The sequence below is a fragment of the Rutilus rutilus genome (genome assembly GCF_951802725.1).
Source record: "Rutilus rutilus genome assembly, chromosome: 9".
NCBI classification, from domain to species: Eukaryota; Metazoa; Chordata; class Actinopteri; order Cypriniformes; family Leuciscidae; genus Rutilus; species Rutilus rutilus.
The window spans coordinates 8,234,617-8,252,998 of NC_140223.1; the positions used below are offsets into that span (position 1 = coordinate 8,234,617).

The following is an 18,382-nucleotide window of genomic DNA, read 5'->3' on the forward strand; positions in this document are numbered from 1 at the left end:
AAAGAATAGGCTATATTAGTTATTTTATATGTGTTTGATATTTTTCATTTTAGAGCAAAACATGGTTTCATTGTTTCGTGTTGTCTGTGGTTTATTTAGCATTTGTGTAAATATACGACTAACATTGTGTATTTGAGTGAACGCCGCGTCTCATGATCCTGTTTCTCTGAATCTCAGGCTCCGTTCAGCTGAATTATTGTTTGTCATTTCCATTCAGAGTCAGTGGTGAAGATCAGATTCTGTTTCAACTGTTCAGCTTCATCATGGATGAAACTCCAACATCCAGAAATGAAGATTTTTATCCAGGATTCAGGTATTTTGAATAAAGAAGATGTTTTTATTAAGTTAAAAACTTTAATTTTATTGAAAACAATGAGACCTGCCAGTTTTTTTTTTTAAATACCTTTTAAGAACTTATATTAAAATATTATCACCAATATTTTTTTTTTATGTTATAGTTCAGTTCAGAAGAGATCAGAACCAGAGCCCAGCTGTGTGTCTATGAGGAGTGACGCGTCTATGGATAAGATAATACATTTTAAGAGTGAAGATACACAACAAGATCTCAGGTATTACATTTCTATAAAAATATGATTATAGTATGGCATTTTAAATTATCAGAACATTATCAGTAATATATTCTACAAGATATGAGAAATTCTTTTTGAACATTGCTTACAGTTATTTTTATGTGTAGCTAATATTTTAGTGTATGTAGTGTTACTCACACATGAGAGACGTATATGAGAGCACTTACTTCATTTTACAGTTTTGTTTTTATCAACATTGTGATTTTTTTTTTTTTCTTTAAGGATAAATGTATATGTTAATTCTGAATACAGTAATTCAATGTATTAATTTTTAATATATTTATGTTATAGTTCAGTTCATCAGAAGAGATCAGAACCAGAGCCCAGCTGTGTGTCTATGAGGAGTGACCGGTCTATGGGTCATCCAGTATATTTTAAGAGTGAAGATACACAACATGATCTCAGGTATTACATTTCTATAAAAATATGATTATTGTATGACATTTTATATTGTCAGAACATTATCAATAATATATTCTACAAGATATAAACAATGTACAAGAAGAATGTTTTAATGTAATATTTTAATGCATACAGTTTAGTGTTGCTCACACAGACAGACATCTGTGAAATAACTCATTTCAATGTACAATTTTTGTAATAACAGTGTAAATTAAATAATCATAAAGGGTGATTGTTTTATTGATAAATGGATGTGTAATATGTTGAATATGGCAAATATGTTTAACTTTAAATTCTTATAAACTCTTTAAACTCTGTTATAGTTCAGTTCACCAGAAGAGATCAGAACCAGAGCCCAGCTGTGTGTCGTTGAGGAGAGACGCATCTATTATTCGCCCAGTAGATTTTAAGAGTGGAGATACACAGACTGATCTCAGGTATTACATTTCAACAAAATATATGGTTAAAAAAAGACATTGTGTTTATAAATACTGTGGTATTTTAATTTTACAGCCATGAAGTCCTCAACAGGTTTAGATCAAGTCTGATGAAGAAGTTTGAGTGTCTGTATGAGGGAACAGCACAGCAGGGAAACCCAACACTCCTGAATGAGATTTACACAGAGCTCTATATCACAGAGAGTGAGAGTGGAGAGATCAGTAATGAACATGAGGTGAGACAGATTGAGACACAATCCAGGAGAGCAGCAACAGAGGACACACCGATCAAATGCAGTGACATCTTTAGACCTTTACCTGGACAAGACAAACCCATCAGAACTGTGCTGACAAAGGGAGTCGCTGGCATTGGAAAAACAGTCTCTGTGCAGAAGTTCATCCTGGACTGGGCTGAAGAGAAAGAGAATCAGGACGTCCAGCTCATATTTCCACTTCCTTTCAGAGAGATCAATCTGATGAAGGACAAAACACTCAGTCTTTCAGATCTTCTTCATGTCTTTTTCCCTGAAACTAAAGAAATGGAAATATCCGAAGACAAATACAAAGTGTTGTTCATCTTTGATGGTCTGGACGAGTGTCGTCTGTCTCTGGATTTTCAGAGCGATGTGAGGTTGTGTGATGTAAGTGAATCAGCCTCAGTGGACGTGTTGTTGATGAACCTCATTGTGGGGAATCTGCTTCCCTCTGCTCTCATCTGGATCACCTCCAGACCAGCAGCAGCCGATCTCGTCCCCTCTGAGTGTGTCCATCGAGTGACAGAGGTACGAGGCTTCAATGATCCACAGAAGGAGGAATACTTCAGGAAGAGAATCAGTGATCCGATTCTGGCAAATACAATCATCACACACCTGAAGTCATCAAGGAGCCTCTACATCATGTGCCACATCCCAGTGTTCTGCTGGATCTCAGCCACTGTTCTGGAGAAGATGTTGAGCGAAGCAGAGACTGGAGAGATTCCCAAGACTCTCACTCAGATGTACACACACTTCCTGATCCTTCAGACCAACATCAAACATGAGAAGGACTATGAGAAGAACGTGACCGATGAAGACATGATCCTCAAACTGGGGAAACTGGCTTTTCAGCAGCTTGTGAAAGGCAATGTGATCTTCTATGAGGAAGACCTGAGAGAGTGTGGCATTGATGTGACAGAAGCATCAGTTTACTCAGGATTGTGCACTCAGATCTTCAGAGAGGAGTTTGGCTGGTATCAGGGGAAAGTCTTCTGCTTTGTTCATCTGAGTGTTCAGGAACATCTAGCGGCTCTATATGTGCACCTCTCCTGTATAAACAACAGAAATGTGTTTGACTCAATTACCAAACAGAGTTTGCGGTCTAAAGTCAAGGACTGGTTTCAGCTCAGTACACCAGAAGAACATGTTTCATTATCTGCGCTGCATCAGAGAGCTGTGAATGAGGCTCTACAGAGTAAAAATGGACATCTGGATCTTTTCCTGCGGTTTCTTCTGGGTCTGTCAGTGGAGTCTCATCAGATTCTCCTACAAAGACTAATGAAACAGACAAGCAGATCTGACAGCAATAAGAAAACAGTTGAGTACATCAAAAAGAAGATCAGGACCATTGACTCTCCAGAGAAATCCATCAATCTGTTCCACTGTCTGAATGAACTGGGTGATCGTTCACTAGTGGAGGAAATACAACAGTATCTGAAATCTGGAAGAATAAAGAAAGCCAAACTCTCTTCATCTCAGTGGTCAGCTGTAGTCTTTGTGTTGTTGACATCAGAGGAGAAGCTGGACAAGTTTAATATTAATGATTTTGTTGGAAGAGACAATAAAACTGAACATCTAAAGGTTCTTCAGAAGCTTCTTCCTGTGATTAAAGAATCCAGATCAGTTCAGTAAGTATCAATCAGAACAATCAGTTCACTGTTAAAACATCAGGAAAATAACAGTTCATAAATCTTCAGTGCTGCAGATGTTGTCTAGAGTTCAGTGGTCAGTATTTGATGTGTTTCTTAAACTGTGACAATGTAAAATTCTTTTAGGCATTACAAACAAAGTCAGAAAATGTGTGTATGAATAAATAATTCAGGTTTACTAGTTGAATGTTCTTGCACATAAAGAAGGAATTTAAATATTTTAAATAAATGATAAAAGAAATGAAGACCAAGCAAACAACTGGAGAAACAGCTCATTTATCAAGTAGCTCAAATCTCCTAAAAACATTTGATGTATGGTTTACATAGCAGAGTCATACATTTACATTTTACTATTAGATGGACAACTAAACATCACTTGATGTTTAGATTAAAGTTTACTAAAACTTCACTTTTTAATTTTACTGTGAGATTGACAATAAAGAATCAAATCACTGAGTTTGTGAAATTAGTGATGGTTCTCTAGTAAAGTGCAGATTTAATGTAGCAACGACTCTTACATAACAAGAACAGCAATGTACAATGAGACATTTAAGATTATTTACAAGTCATTACTTTTGTCATTACAGTCCACAATCTCTCAAAGTTCCATTATAAACAATAAAGTTGTCTACACTGCATAAATAAAATCGGTCTTTTTGTAAATGAGAGGATTCGCAAACAAAAAAGAGATCAGCAAACATGTCTGTGATTGGCTACATTTCTTACTGCTGCAACAACACATTGTAAATAGAAGCATTTGACCATGAACCTTGGATAAGAATTTTACATTTGTTGGAAAGGTATTTGATAGTGTTTAAATTATGCTATTTGATTTTCATCTCTCTTAGGTTGAGTAAGTGTGGCGTCACAGATGAAGGCTTTGCTGCTCTGACTTCAGCTCTGAGATCAAACCCTGAACACCTGAGAGAACTGGATCTGTCCGGGAATAAAATAGGAAAATCAGTAAATCTGCTGTCTGATGTACTACAGAATCCTCACTGTAAACTGGAGAAATTAGAGTAAGATCATATTTGACTCTCACACATGAATCACAAAGTAAAGTATATTTGAAGAGTTCAGCCTCTTTCTGCTGTTGTGAGTTTAGATTACTGAGCTGTAAATGACTGAACATGATCTGATCCTCAATAACATGAAACTGCAGGACTGAGAGTCACACTGAAATACACACTTTCACACACAATCAACATTTCAGTCTCGAGCTCAACACCGTCAGAACTGAGAAATGAAGAACATGCTGGATTCATTCTTACTGTTAATTATGTTCATCTTTCTGCATTGACACTTTCTAAAGTATTGTTTTTAATTTTGTAAAATGAAAATACACTCACATACACACTCAAATTGACACTCCATACATATTACATAGTACAGATCTAGTTAGTAACATAGTAAATCTAGCCTATGTAATGAATAGTCTCATTTATTAAAGCAGATTTTGCACAAGACTGAATTTTAATATAGTGCAATAAGAGATTATTTTTCCTGACTGAATGATACTTTAGATGTTTTATGATCATGTTTTGTGACATTTTAGATCTCAATCTAATGCTCCATCAAACATATTAATTTGTGCTTTAAGTTTGAACTTTCTCTTTAATAATGGATTCACTGTTAATCTGATCTGAACTGAGAGTGAAGTGTGTGTCATTGTTCTCTACAGGTTGAGTGATTGTGGCGTCACAGATGAAGGTTTTGCTGCTCTGACTTCAGCTCTGAGATCAAACCCTGAACACCTGAGAGAACTGAGTCTGTGTGGGAATAAAATAGGAAAATCAGTGAATCTGCTGTCTGATGTACTACAGAATCCTCACTGTAAACTGGAGTTACTGTGGTAAGATCATATTTGACACTCACACATGAATCACAATGTAAAGTATATTTGAAGTGTTCAGCCTCTTTCTGCTGCTGTGAGTTCAGATTATTGAGCTGTAAATGATTGAACACATGAGCTGATCCTCAATAACATAACTGCAGGACTGAGAGTCACACTGAAATACACACTTTCACACACAATCAACATTTCAGTCTCTTGACTTTAAACAGACTCGAGCTCAACACAGTCAGAACTGAGAAATGAAGAACATGCTGGATTCATTCTTATTGTTAATTATGTTCATCTTTCTGCATTGACACTTTCTAAAGTATTGTTTTTAATTTTGTAAAATGAAAAGTATATTTGTATAGCTCTTTTTTTTTTTTTCACAACACAGATCGTATCAAAGCAGCTTCACAGTATTAAATTAAAATAATACAACAAGGTTTGTTTCTAGTGAAAAAAAAAAAGTCTACGTTTGGTAATACTGATCAATAGTATTATTGATTGATTAAATTAAATTAAATATCCCCAACTGAGCAAGCCAAAGGCAACAGTGGCAAGGAACCGAAAAACTCCATCAAGTGACCTAATGGTGACCTAAAACTCCATCAGGTGACCTAATGGAGAAAAAAAAAAAACCTTGGGAGAACCCAGGCTCAGTCGGGGGCCAGTTCTCCTCTGGCGTTTATGAACTAGAGGCCGGATTTAACTGTAAGATTAAAATTATTATATGAATGCCTGGCTGAAGAGATGCGTCTTTAATCTAGTTTTAAACTGGGAGAGCGAGTCTGAGCAACGAACAGTATCAGGAAGGCTATTCCAGAGTTTTGGAGCTAAATGTGAAAATGCTCTCCCTCCTTTGGTGGATCTGGATATCCTAGGTATGACCAAAAGCCTCGAATTTAGTGATCTTAAATAGCGCGATGGATTATAGGGCGATAGAAGATCCGTTAAATAGACTGGAGCTAAGCCGTTTAGGGCTTTAAGTCAGCAGCAATACCTTGTAATTAATACGGAACTTTATAGGTAACCAATGTAGTGATGATAAAATCGGTGTTATATGATCATATTTTCTTGATCTAGTAAGAACTCTAGCGGCAGCATTCTGGACTAACTGTAGCTTGTTTATTGAGGATGCAGGACAACCAGCTAATAAAGCATTACAGTAATCTAGTCTCGAGGTCATGAATGCATGAACTAATTTTTCTGCATCAGAAACTGATAGCATGTTACGTAGCTTAGCAATGTTTCTAAGGTGGAAAAAGGCTGTTCTTGTAACATATGAAATATGATTTTCGAAAGGCAATTTGCAGTCTAGTATAACACCCAGGTCTTTTACTGTAGAGGATAAAGTAACAGGACATCCTACTATATTAAAGTTGTATTGTGAGAGGTTTTGTGGGCGGTTTTTTCAACCGATAAGTAGTACCTCTGTCTTGTCTGGATTTAATCAAAGAAAATTACGCGTCATCCAATCTTTTATATCTTTAACACACTCTGTCAATTTGGATAATTTAGCGTTTTCATCCGGCCGTGATGAAATATATATATTTGAGTGTCATCAGCATAACAATGGAAACTAATTCCATGTTTCCTTATAATATTTCCAAGTGGCATCAAATATATTGAGAATAATAGAGGGCCTAACACAGATCCCTGTGGCACTCCATAGTTTACTGAAGTTATGATTGATTTTTCTCCATTTAAATAGACAAAATGGTAGCGGTCAGATAAGTATGATCTGAACCAGCTTAATGCTTTTCCTTGAACACCAGTATAATTTTGTAGTCGATCTAAGAGTATTGTGTGATCTATAGTATCGAACGCAGCACTAAGATCAAGTAAAACTAGTATTGAGATACAGCCTTGGTCAGAAGCTAAAAGTAAATAATTTGTGATTTTAACGAGCGCAGTTTCAGTGCTATGATGCGGCCTGAATCCAGACTGAAACTTTTCATAGATGTCATTTTCTTGCAAGAAAGAGCCCAGTTGAGCGGACACAACTTTTTCTAATATTTTAGACATAAATGGAAGATTTTGAAATGGGTCTATAATTTGCTAGATTATTATGATCTAATTGTGGTTTTATAACTGCCAGTTTAAATGTTCTTGGAACATGACCTAAAGATAAAGATGAGTTAATAATATTGAGGAGAGGCTCTTCCACTATAGGTAACACTTCTTTCAGTAGTTTAGTTGGTATAGGATCTAATAAACATGTTGTTGTTTTAGATGAAGTGATAAGTTTATTTAACTCTTTTTGTTCTATAGTTGTAAAGCATTGTAATTGTTCTTGCGGGGTGATAATTGAGGCTGAATTAGAAGGCGCGATTGAAGATTGAACGTTTACAATTATGGTTCTGATGCTTTCTATTTTCTCAGTGAAGAAGTTCATGAAATCATTACTACTAAACTGTAACGGGATATTTTGTTCAGGTGACGTCTGTTTATTTGTTAGTCTAGCCACGGTGTTAAAGGGATACTCCACTTTTTTCGGAAATATGCTCATTTTACAACTCCCCCAGAGTTAAACAGATGAGTTTTATCGTTTTAGAATCCATTCAGCCGAACTCCGGGTCTGACGGTACTACTTTTAGCATAGCTTAGCATAGATCATTGATTCAGACGAGTCCAGTAGCATTTCTTTCAAAATGACCAAAGAGTTTCAATATTTTTCCTATTTAAAACTTGACTCTTCTGTAGTTAAACCGTGTACTAAGATCGACGGAAAATGAAAAGTTGCGATTTTCTAAGCCTATATGGCTAGGAACTACTCTCATTCCGGCGTAATAATCAAGGAACTGTGCGGCCGTACCATGGGTGCAGCAGGCGTAATGATATGACGCAGCGCCTGAAAATAGGTCTAATAGGTTAAACAAACTTAGTCCCGGTCACGTTGGAAGAAGTTACCGAGCTGGGGACTATTTTTAGGCGCTGCGTCATATCACTACGCCTGCTGCACCCATGGTACAGCCGCACAGTTCCTTGATTATTACGCCGGAATGAGAGTAGTTCCTAGCCATATAGGCTTAGAAAATCGCAACTTTTCATTTTCCGTCGATCTTAGAACACGGTTTAACTACAGAAGAGTCAAGTTTTAAATAGGAAAAATATTGAAACTCTTTGGTCATTTTGAAAGAAATGCTACTGGACTCGTCTGAATCAATGATCTATGCTAAGCTATGCTAAAAGTGGTACCGTCAGACCCGGAGTTCGGCTGAATGGATTCTAAAACGGTAAAACTCAACTGTTTAACTCTGGGGGAGTTGTAAAATGAGCATATTTCCGAAAAAAGTGGAGTATCCCTTTAAAGGGGTCATATAATGTCATTTTTGTACAAGCTAATATGATTCTTTAGGGTCTAAATTCAAAGTTTGTAATATACTTCAGTGTTTCCCCTAGGTTTACAGGTTTGGGGGGGGGGGGGGGGGGGGGGTTGGTTGGTTTGGGGAAAATTGACACAGACGCTATCTATCTATCTATCTCTATCTATCTATCTATCTATCTATCTCTATCTATCTATCTATCTGTCACATAAATTGGTTGTCTGGGAGGGTAATGGTTTGTAAAAGTTAAAAAATGTTAACATAAGATATCTCTTTAAAAAAATAAATAAACATATTTAAATCTTTTTAAAATTGACTTTTGCAAATAACCTTTGTTAAATTTATAGAAGTATTTGTTAATATTAATGGACCAGAGCTTAAATAGTTTTATTTTTTAACTAACAACTAAAAAAAGATTTATAAATACTAACCAATATATATATAAATTTTAAATGGGCTTTTTTTATGAGAAGTTTTTATTTCTATGATGCATTTATTGGAGAGAATAATCCTGTCAGACGCACCACTGCTGTGAACGCGCGTTCACGTAAACACAATTTAAACAATGTATTATTCAATACATTACTTCTATATAATTATATATTAAGTTGCTCAAGCAAGTGGTAAAATATTTAACCATGTACTTATATTAAAATCTTTTGTATTTAAATTTTAATACAATAAATCTTGCATGTCACAAAGAACTTGTTTTTCCACCTCCACGAATAAGACGAGTGTTGTTCATTATGTCGCCTTGTTGAGGTAAATTGTAGTTTTCCTTGCTTTAACTCAGTCTTAAAGTGAAAAAAGTAGTAATTAATTAAATAAATTTATGGTGAGATTACTACATTTTATTTAATTAATCGCACTTATGGTGAAATTACTACATTTTCAGGTCAATCGGTGTTCATTTTGACCACGAAACATGCGCTGTCACTTTAATTCAGCGTTTGCAGCACAGCAGAAATAGACTCGGTGCAGAAACGATCTCTGCACTGCTGTAATAGCCTACACACCGCATCTGGAACAGATCGATCATCGACGGACTGCATCCTCGTGCAGTGTGAAAGCTCTGTTAACATGGGTACGGAAAAAAAATACTCACCGCAAACGAAATATATGTGAAACGGGCGTTAGACTTGGAGCAGGAGAGCTACTCCGGCTGCTACTCGCAGTAGAGCGAGTGTTGCCATCTTCAGTTTAGCGACACATTTCCAGCCGCGCGCTCTCTGTCCGCTAGTGCTCAACTGTATGTGACGCAAGTGTTTGTTTGTGTGTGAGTGTGCGCACTCATTGGGATAATTGTAAACACAGACAGAAAAGACATGCCATCGTGGAAATAAGATAAATAACATATTACTTAAGGGCCATTTAGGTTTTTTTTTTTATAAAATAACAAATTGTAATCTGTCGCTATAAAGAAAATCAAATCAAATTTACTTGACCTCCAAGGGGGGCGGGGGGAGCCGTTAGGAGGGCGGGGCGCCCCCCTTATATAATGGTAGGGGAAACACTGTACTTTAATTAAAAATTCTCATTAGTATTGTAAGAAAACACTCATTTTACCTGGTCAAAAACAGCTCTGTTTTCAGCACGCCGTTTCAGTGCATGTGTCTTTAAATGATAATGAGCTTTGCTCACCCCGCCCCTCTGTTCTGTGCGTACACCGTTTAAAATAATAATACAAAAACCATAACGCGTTGTTCATTATAAACGTGGGATTATGAATTATATTGAGAACGTCGCACATAGAAAACATGCCATAATGTACCCTGAGTGTAAAAATAGCCACATTCATCGTGAAGCGTGCAAGCTATTTGCAAAGATTAACCCCCTGGGGTCGGCGCGATAGGCTCGTTTTTTTCCTTAGGAGTAAAAAAAAAAAAAAAAAATTAAAAAAAAAAAAAAAAAAAAAAGAGAGATTCTCTCTAAGGACTCTGATGAAGATGTAACTTTACATCGAAACGTTAGTCATTTATTGTTATGCACCTTAAATAAATATTTTAATTAGTAGACATCTGTGCTGCACCGGCGATTCCTTTTGTCATATTTAGTATGTGTTTTGTGGCCTTATTTCAGAAACTTTAATTTTTAGTTTTTTTAATAACCATGCATAAACATTATTCTCTCAAAAATGAAAACATGTACATACATGTGGCTCACATATTATTGTAGTCCTGTTTGTGCTATATAGAGTTCTTCTGGAGGTTCAGCAGGAACACGAATAGTTGGTACTGATCCTTTTTTCTGGAGCAGCTTCTTAGCAAAAACAGCTTTATACTGACCCTCGTTTTTAAAGCAGTCTCGAGTCTGGTGAAATGATTCGCGCAAACATGACAGCATTGACATTGATCGTGGGGAATATTCCCTTCGAAAACAAACTCATCCACTGTGTCTTCAGCTGTACGGATTTAGAAACATCATCAATATGACTGCTGTGTTCGTTATTACACCCAAGAACAGAACACCACAATCGTTAGACGCCATTCTGCTCAGCACTCCAGCTATCAACAATGAACGCGCGTGCTATGATTGACAGCTCGCTCACGAGGGCGCGAGGGTGGGTCTGTGTTTGAAACGCTGCTGTCAATCAGCCATCGTGCGAGGGGCGTCGATATTGTGACGTCACAATATCGAACAGCTTGATTTGAGACAGGAGGAAACATATAAGAAGATTAAAAAAAAAACACTGGATGGATTTTTATCATTTTATGATGGTTGTGTACAGGCACTGCCAACACACATTTCAGTACAATCAACTTGTAAAAGTGCATGTACCATTATATGACCCCTTTAAATAAAAACCTTTGGATTGTTTTGGTTGTTTTCTATTAGTTTGTGGAGGTGCTCAGCCCTAGCCGCTTTTAGGGCCTTTTTATAACGTGACATACTGTCTTTCCACGCGATTCTAAAGACCTCTAAATTAGTTTGTTTCCATTTACGCTCTAAATTACGGGTTTCTCTCTTTAGAACATGCGTAGTGTTGTTGTACCATGGTGCTTTACTTTTCTCTCTGACCTTTTTTAATCTAATGGGTGCAACAATATCCAATGTTCTAGAGAGAATGGTGCTCATAGTGCTAGTTAGTTCCTCTAGTTCATTTGTTTGTTTGGGTTCAGGCAGTAGCTGAGACAGATCAGATAAGCAATTTGAGAAATTATCTATGGTGGATGGAAGGATTGTTCTGCCTGGTCGATAACGCGGCGCAGCATGACATATTACAGCAGTACGTAATATGCAAGTTACCATGTAATGGTCAGTGACATCTAGGGCTGTAGTCAAGACCACCTTTGTCGGGTCCAAGACAAGTCCAAGACCAGGACTAGTCGAGTCCAAGTCAAGACCAAGTCCAAAGAGGTTCGAGTTCAAGACAAGACCGAGTCCAAAAAAGGTTCGAGTCCGAGTCAAGACCGAGTCCAGGACAGGACAGGGAAAAAAAGTCTTATGCATGACATTATCAAGACAATCATTTTGGGTTATTATTTGTTGATCTAAAAGCAAAAACAGTGTCACAACACCCAGGATTTTTAAGTATAGATATTCCCCTTGATATCATATAATCTAATCTAAAGAAAACAGAATAGATGACATATGGTGCTGATACCTCATAATAGCAGTGTTAGAACTGATATACAAACACCAACCCACTACTATTACCACTGCTAGGTACTAGTACTGAGCATTTGAGCAACTAAATGACAATATAGCTTCACTCCAGTAAAATATATGTGTGATAATTTTTCTTTTTGATAATTTTCACATTAAACCGAAATTTTATTTTGACAGGTTTCTGAGCGTATCTGACGATGAAATGCTGAAGATGAACGTGTACTTGAGTATGTTTAGTACATGAACCTGCACTCATTTGCAGAGACTCGCTGAACAACCAGACTTTGATAGCAGTCTTTAATATTCACAGTCACTAGTCCATATAGCAATTTGATATTATGATCGGCAGTGAATAGACGGATCTGTTATTTCAGCTATTGCAGTAGCAAATAGTAGAAAATAAATAACACGTTCAGGTCGTCATCTACGGAGGTTTCTGCGGAAGTCTGCGGGAAGCATACTACAATAATTCGTTATTACTGGGAACATAATAAAGACCAGTGGCCGAGACCGAGACAAGTCCGAGTCCGAATACCAGCGAGTCCGAGACAAATCCGAGACCATAGAAAAACGGTCTATGTCCAGTCCAAGACCGGACTCGAGTACTACAGCCCTGGTGACATCATCACTTTGTGGAATGATATCTATATCGGTTGGATCGGTTCCATATGATATAATTAAATCGAGTGTATGATTAAGACGATAAGTTGTTCCGGTGACGTTTTGCTTGACCCCAAAGGAGTTTAATAAATCTGTAAACGCAGCCCCTAACGCATCATTTGAATTATCTACGTGTATGTTAAAATCTCCAACAATTAATGCTTTATCGACGTTAACCAATAGATCTGAGAGAAAATCTGCAAACTCTTTTAGGAAATCAGCGTAAGGCCCTGGCGGTCTATATACGGTAGCCAAGGCTAGAGATAATAGGGATTTTTTTCTTACATCTAAGAGCGTAACATTTAATACAAGTACTTCAAACGAATTAAACTTGTCACCTGTTTTCTGAGTAACATTAAGAATATCTCTGTAGATTGTTGCAACACCGCCGCCACGACCAATCAGACAGGGCTCATGCTTGTAACAGTATCCTGGCGGAGTAGACTCATTTAGACCGAAATAATCATTTGGTTTAAGCCAGGTTTCAGTAAGGCAAAGTACATCGATGCTATTATCTGTGACTATTTCATTTACAATAACTGCCTTAGGTGTGAGTGATCTAATGTTTAGAAGACCTAGCTTTAGAAATTGTTTTTGTTCACTAATAGCGAGATTTTCTGTTTTAATAACAATTAGATGTTTTCCTAGATCCTGCAGTAGATTTATTATTTGATCTCACTAAGCGAGGAATAGACACAGTGTCTATGCAATGTTCTACACTAGTATTTATATCAATTAAATTGGTGCAGCAGAGACTGTGATTTGGACTTTTGGTTACTAGTCAAACGGTATTTAACATCTTGGAGATGTTATCCGACAGAAGATCCGCTCCGATTCTACTTGGGTGTAAGCCATCAGCGCGGAAGAGCCTAGAACGCTCCCAAAACAGATTCCAATTATTTACAAAGAGCAGTTTCTGCTCATTGCACCATGACATTAACCATTCATTTAGCGCGAATAATCTACTGAACTTTTCATGCCCTTGTCGGTACGTGGGAAGCGGTCCAGACACAATGATCGTTGTTTCAGGCGATGTGCTGCGTACCGTCTTTCTTCAGAACCTCCGTCTGCCGCAGCCTGATATCGTTCACTCCCGCGTGCAGCACGACAGCACCGACGCGCTCGTCACCGTTCAAGACCTCGGGTACCCGCGCAGCGATATCGAAAACACGAGCACCAGGAAAGCAGTGACTGCACACCTTACTTTTACCTAACGTAGCGTGGACGTGCCGGACGATGGAATCTTCGATGATCACAGCATCGCGTTCCGTTTCGCGAAGAGGGGAGAAGCGGTTCTGGGTGGAGATCGCGAAAACTGAGAGGGGCGGAGAGATTCTTGCTCTGGTCCTGGCTCGCGTCTTCCGCTGTGGAACCACCCAGGCTTCGTGGTGGTGTGTCGGAGCCGGAGTGAATGAAACCATGGCTGATCGTGGCCTGGGCGCTCGGGACCAATGCTGAGAAACGCACGGAGTAGACGAGGTCGGGGTCAGCGGGTTACTAACGTTAATCGCTGATTTGTGTGCATCGGCGCGTGATGTTTCAAGAGCTAAACGCTGGTCTCTCAGCTCGGCTTGTCTCTCTAAAAGGTCACGGATCTGCTTCTCTACAGCTTCCAGCTCGGACTGCACCGCGTGCAGCTTGAATGTGTCCTCACCTGCACCAAAAGGTAGACAACATACATCTGATATATTCGCCATTTTAACAGATTGACAGTAAGTTAGCAACGATGCTACCAGTGATGCTATCAATATTAACACTAATTTATGAGTGAAGTCTTGGATATAATCCGTCTTTTTAGTGGTACGGGTGTAATGTAGACGCACGATAGGTGAGAAAATGTTCGTTTGTAAGTGAGTGTAAAGAAGACGCGCTCAGCCGTGACCCACAGGTGTAAACCGGTGTTGGGTCACAAATCGGCTTGAGACGTGTCTGCTCAACAGTCCGCGTTGTAACTATGAGGTTTGAGCAGCAGTGCTTCTCAGTGAGGGAAAAGTAGAAAATGTTCGTTGTAAGTGAGTTTAAAGAGAAAAATCACGGATTATGAATCAAATCGACTGAGCTCAAACATAAACAATGCGTTCAAAGCGACTGAAGGATTGCCGTAAAGCAGAATGCCGTGTAAACACTCAAATTGACACTCCATACATATTACCGTATTTTCAGGACTATAAGTCACACTTTTTTTCATAGTTTGACTGGTCCTGCGACTATATATCAAAATTAATTCATACTGACTGACATGAACCAAGAGAAAACATTACCGTCTACATCTGCGAGAGTACAGATGCTGCTCCTGTAGCGTACCCCTGAAAAACTGTTAACTGAAACATTAACCCTAAGACAACTGAGAAAGCCTGAACACAAACAAAATGCCCCCAAAAAGAAAAAAAACTCCATGTTTTCGGTGCTGATGCGGTGGTGATACGTTCATGTAACATGTAAGAGTGGCCTTGCCAATAAAGCACCTAAAAGCTGTCACAAAGAACAGGCAAAAAGTAAGATTATGAATATGTCAAATATAGCAAGGAGACATTTTAATTGTTTATTAATAAACAAGTGTTTTCTGTGTCAGTGTCGGCTGCAAAGATGAAGTTGACGATGCTGACTCATGATCTTTGAAGAAGTGAACGTGCCAGAGAGAAATGCACATTTCATACGGATTACATAAGCAGAGAGCAGTCTGTTTTCTTTCGTTTTGAATTGTTCTGTTTAAAAGTAGACATTTCAAGCTTTCTATATATGCCTCAGGTCTGTGAGGCAAGTACGCTACCTTATACGCTGAGTTTCGGTTCATTTAAGAGACGAGCTCCAGTTCACGCGTCGGCGCCTCCGTGTCGTGGTTATCTATTTTCTACTATATTTATTCTTATTTATTAAATCCAGGCAATTGGTTGATGAAACATTGATTAAAATTAAGATACAATTAATACAAAACTAAACTAAACTAAATTTAAAGACAGGCTTACGAGAGAACTGTCCCGTCTGTAACGTTTTTTTTTTTTTGTGAAATTAATTTTTAAATAAATGCGACTTATAGTCCAGTGCGTCTTATATATGTTTTTTTCCTCTTCATGATGCATTTTTTGACTGATGCGACTTATACTCCGGAGTGACTTATAATCCGGAAAATACGGTACATAGTACAGATCTAAGTAACAGTAAAACTAGCCTACATTGTGAATAGTGTAATTTATTAAAGTAGATTTTGCACAAGACTGAATTTTAATATAGTGCAAATAAGAGATTATTTTTCCTGATTGAATGATACTTTAGATGTTTTATGATCATGTTTTGTGACATTTTAGATCTCAATCTAATGATTCATCAAACATATTAATTTGTGCTTTAAATTTGTACTTTCTCTTTAATAATGGATTCACTGCTAAACTGATCTGATCTGAACTGAAGAGTGAAGTGTGTGTCATTGTTCTCTACAGGTTGAGTAATTGTGGCATCACAGATGAAGGTTTTGCTGCTCTGACTTCAGCTCTGAGATCAAACCCTGAACACCTGAGAAAACTGAATCTGTCTGGGAATAAAATAGGAGAATCAGTGAATCTGCTGTCTGATGTACTACAGAATCCTCACTGTAAACTGGAGTTACTGTGGTAAGATCATATTTGACTCTCTCACATGAATCACAATGTAAAGTATATTTGAAGTGTTCAGCCTCTTTCTACTGCTGTGAGTTCAGATTATTGAGGTGTAAATGATTGAACACATGAGCTGATCCTCAATAACATGAAACTGCAGGACTGAGTCACACTGAAATACACACTTTCACACACAATCAACATTTCAGTCTCTTGACTTTAAACAGACTCGAGCTCAACACAGTCAGAACTGAGAAATGAAGAACATGCTGGATTCATTCTTACTGTTAATTATGTTCATCTTTCTGCATTGACACTTTCTAAAGTATTGTTTTTAATTTTGTAAAATGAAAACACACTCAAACACACTCAGATTGACACTCCATGCATATTACATAGTACAGATCTAGTAAGTAACATAGTAAAACTAGCCTATGTTGTGAATAGTCTCAATTATTAAAGCAGATTTTGCACAAGACTGAATTTTAATATAGTGCAAATAAGAGATTATTTTTTCTGATTGAATGATACTTTAGATGTTTTATGATCATGTTTTGTGACATTTTAGATCTCAATCTAATGATCCATCAAACATATTAATTTGTGCTTTAAGTTTGAACTTTCTCTTTAATAATGGATTCACTACTAAACTGATCTGATCTGAACTGAGAGAGTGAAGTGTGTGTCATTGTTCTCTACAGGTTGAGTTATTGTGATCTCACAGATGAAGGTTTTGCTGCTCTGACTTCAGCTCTGAGATCAAACCCTGAACACCTGAGAGATCTGAGTCTGTCTGGGTATAAAATAGGAAAATCAGTGAATCTGCTGTCTGATGTACTACAGAATCCTCACTGTAAACTGGAGAACCTGTGGTAAGATCATATTTGACTCTCACACATGAATCACAATGTAAAGTATATTTGAAGTGTTCAGCCTCTTTCTGCTGCTGTGAGTTCAGATTATTGAGCTGTAAATGATTGAACACATGAGCTGATCCTCAATAACATGAAACTGCAGGACTGAGAGTCACACTGAAATACAAACAAATTCACACACAATCAACATTTCAGTCTCTTGACTTTAAACATACTCGAGCTCAACACAGTCAGAACTGAGAAATGAAGAACATGCTGGATTCATTCTTACTGTTAATTATGTTCATCTTTCTGCATTGACACTTTCTAAAGGATTGTTTTTAATTTTGTAAAATGAAAACACACTCTTATTGACACTCCATATATTACATTGTACAGATCTAGTAAGTAACATAGTAAAACTAACGTATGTAGTGAATTATTAAAACAGACTGAACACAAGACTGACTTTTAATCAAATAAGAGATTATTTTTCCTGACTGAATGATACTTTAGATGTTTAATGATCACGTTTTGTGACATTTTAGATCTCAATCTAATGATCCCTCTGTCACAGTGTCTGGTTTGTGTTCCCTGGTTACCACTAGATGTCCTCCTTCCCCACGGTGTCTGTCACATTCTGAACTACATTCCCCACGATCCTTGTTTCCTCATTGCACTCAGCTGTCCCTTGTCACTAATCATTGCACTCAGCCTATTCCCCATTAGCATTGTCATTTCCCTGTGTATATAAGCCTGTCTGTTTTAGTGTTTGTCACGGAGTCGTTATTATATGTCACAACACTTCTGTTCTGTGTTTCTGGTCTGTTCTTGTTTGTTTCTTTTGTATTTGGACTGCTATGATGGATTTTGACCCTTGCATGGACGACTATGAGTTGGATTGCCCTGATATTAAAAATACTGTTCATGGATCTCTCTGTTTCCCAAGTGTGTTCTGTGACAGAACGACTCCGTCAAAGCAGAGATCCAGCGGTATAGATTTTTGTGGCGCTTCTCCAACCACGAGGACAGAGAGGAGGCAGCGGAAATGGAATTCGCCAGTAGAAGAGGTCCCTGCTCGAATGAACATCTTTCAATGCCTGGCATTATGGACCCGTCAGACCGAGGAGGCTATGGCGGTCAACAGATCAGAGTTCCATTCACCGCAGGT

The 18,382-nt window shown here is 37.7% G+C and overlaps 2 protein-coding genes across 2 annotated transcripts in view; both read left to right on the plus strand.

Moving 5' to 3' along the window:
- The window catches only part of LOC311296713 (NACHT, LRR and PYD domains-containing protein 12-like), a 121,008-nt gene that overhangs the window by 86,906 nt on the left and 15,720 nt on the right, over positions 1 to 18,382 (plus strand). Inside the window, exons 9-11 of the mRNA XM_084418589.1 lie at positions 5,014 to 5,184; positions 16,202 to 16,372; positions 17,059 to 17,229. Coding sequence (XP_084274715.1) covers positions 5,014 to 5,184; positions 16,202 to 16,372; positions 17,059 to 17,229 — 513 coding nt within the window. The remainder of the gene's footprint in view (positions 1 to 5,013; positions 5,185 to 16,201; positions 16,373 to 17,058; positions 17,230 to 18,382) is intronic.
- On the plus strand, positions 451 to 4,355 carry LOC311296866 (NLR family CARD domain-containing protein 3-like; the record flags this gene model as incomplete). The annotated part of the gene is made up of 5 exons (XM_084418850.1): positions 451 to 569; positions 882 to 995; positions 1,316 to 1,429; positions 1,506 to 3,311; positions 4,181 to 4,355. The coding sequence occupies exons 1-5, from the start codon at positions 502 to 504 to the stop codon at positions 4,353 to 4,355; spliced, it is 2,277 nt and encodes a 758-aa protein (XP_084274976.1). The 5' UTR covers positions 451 to 501.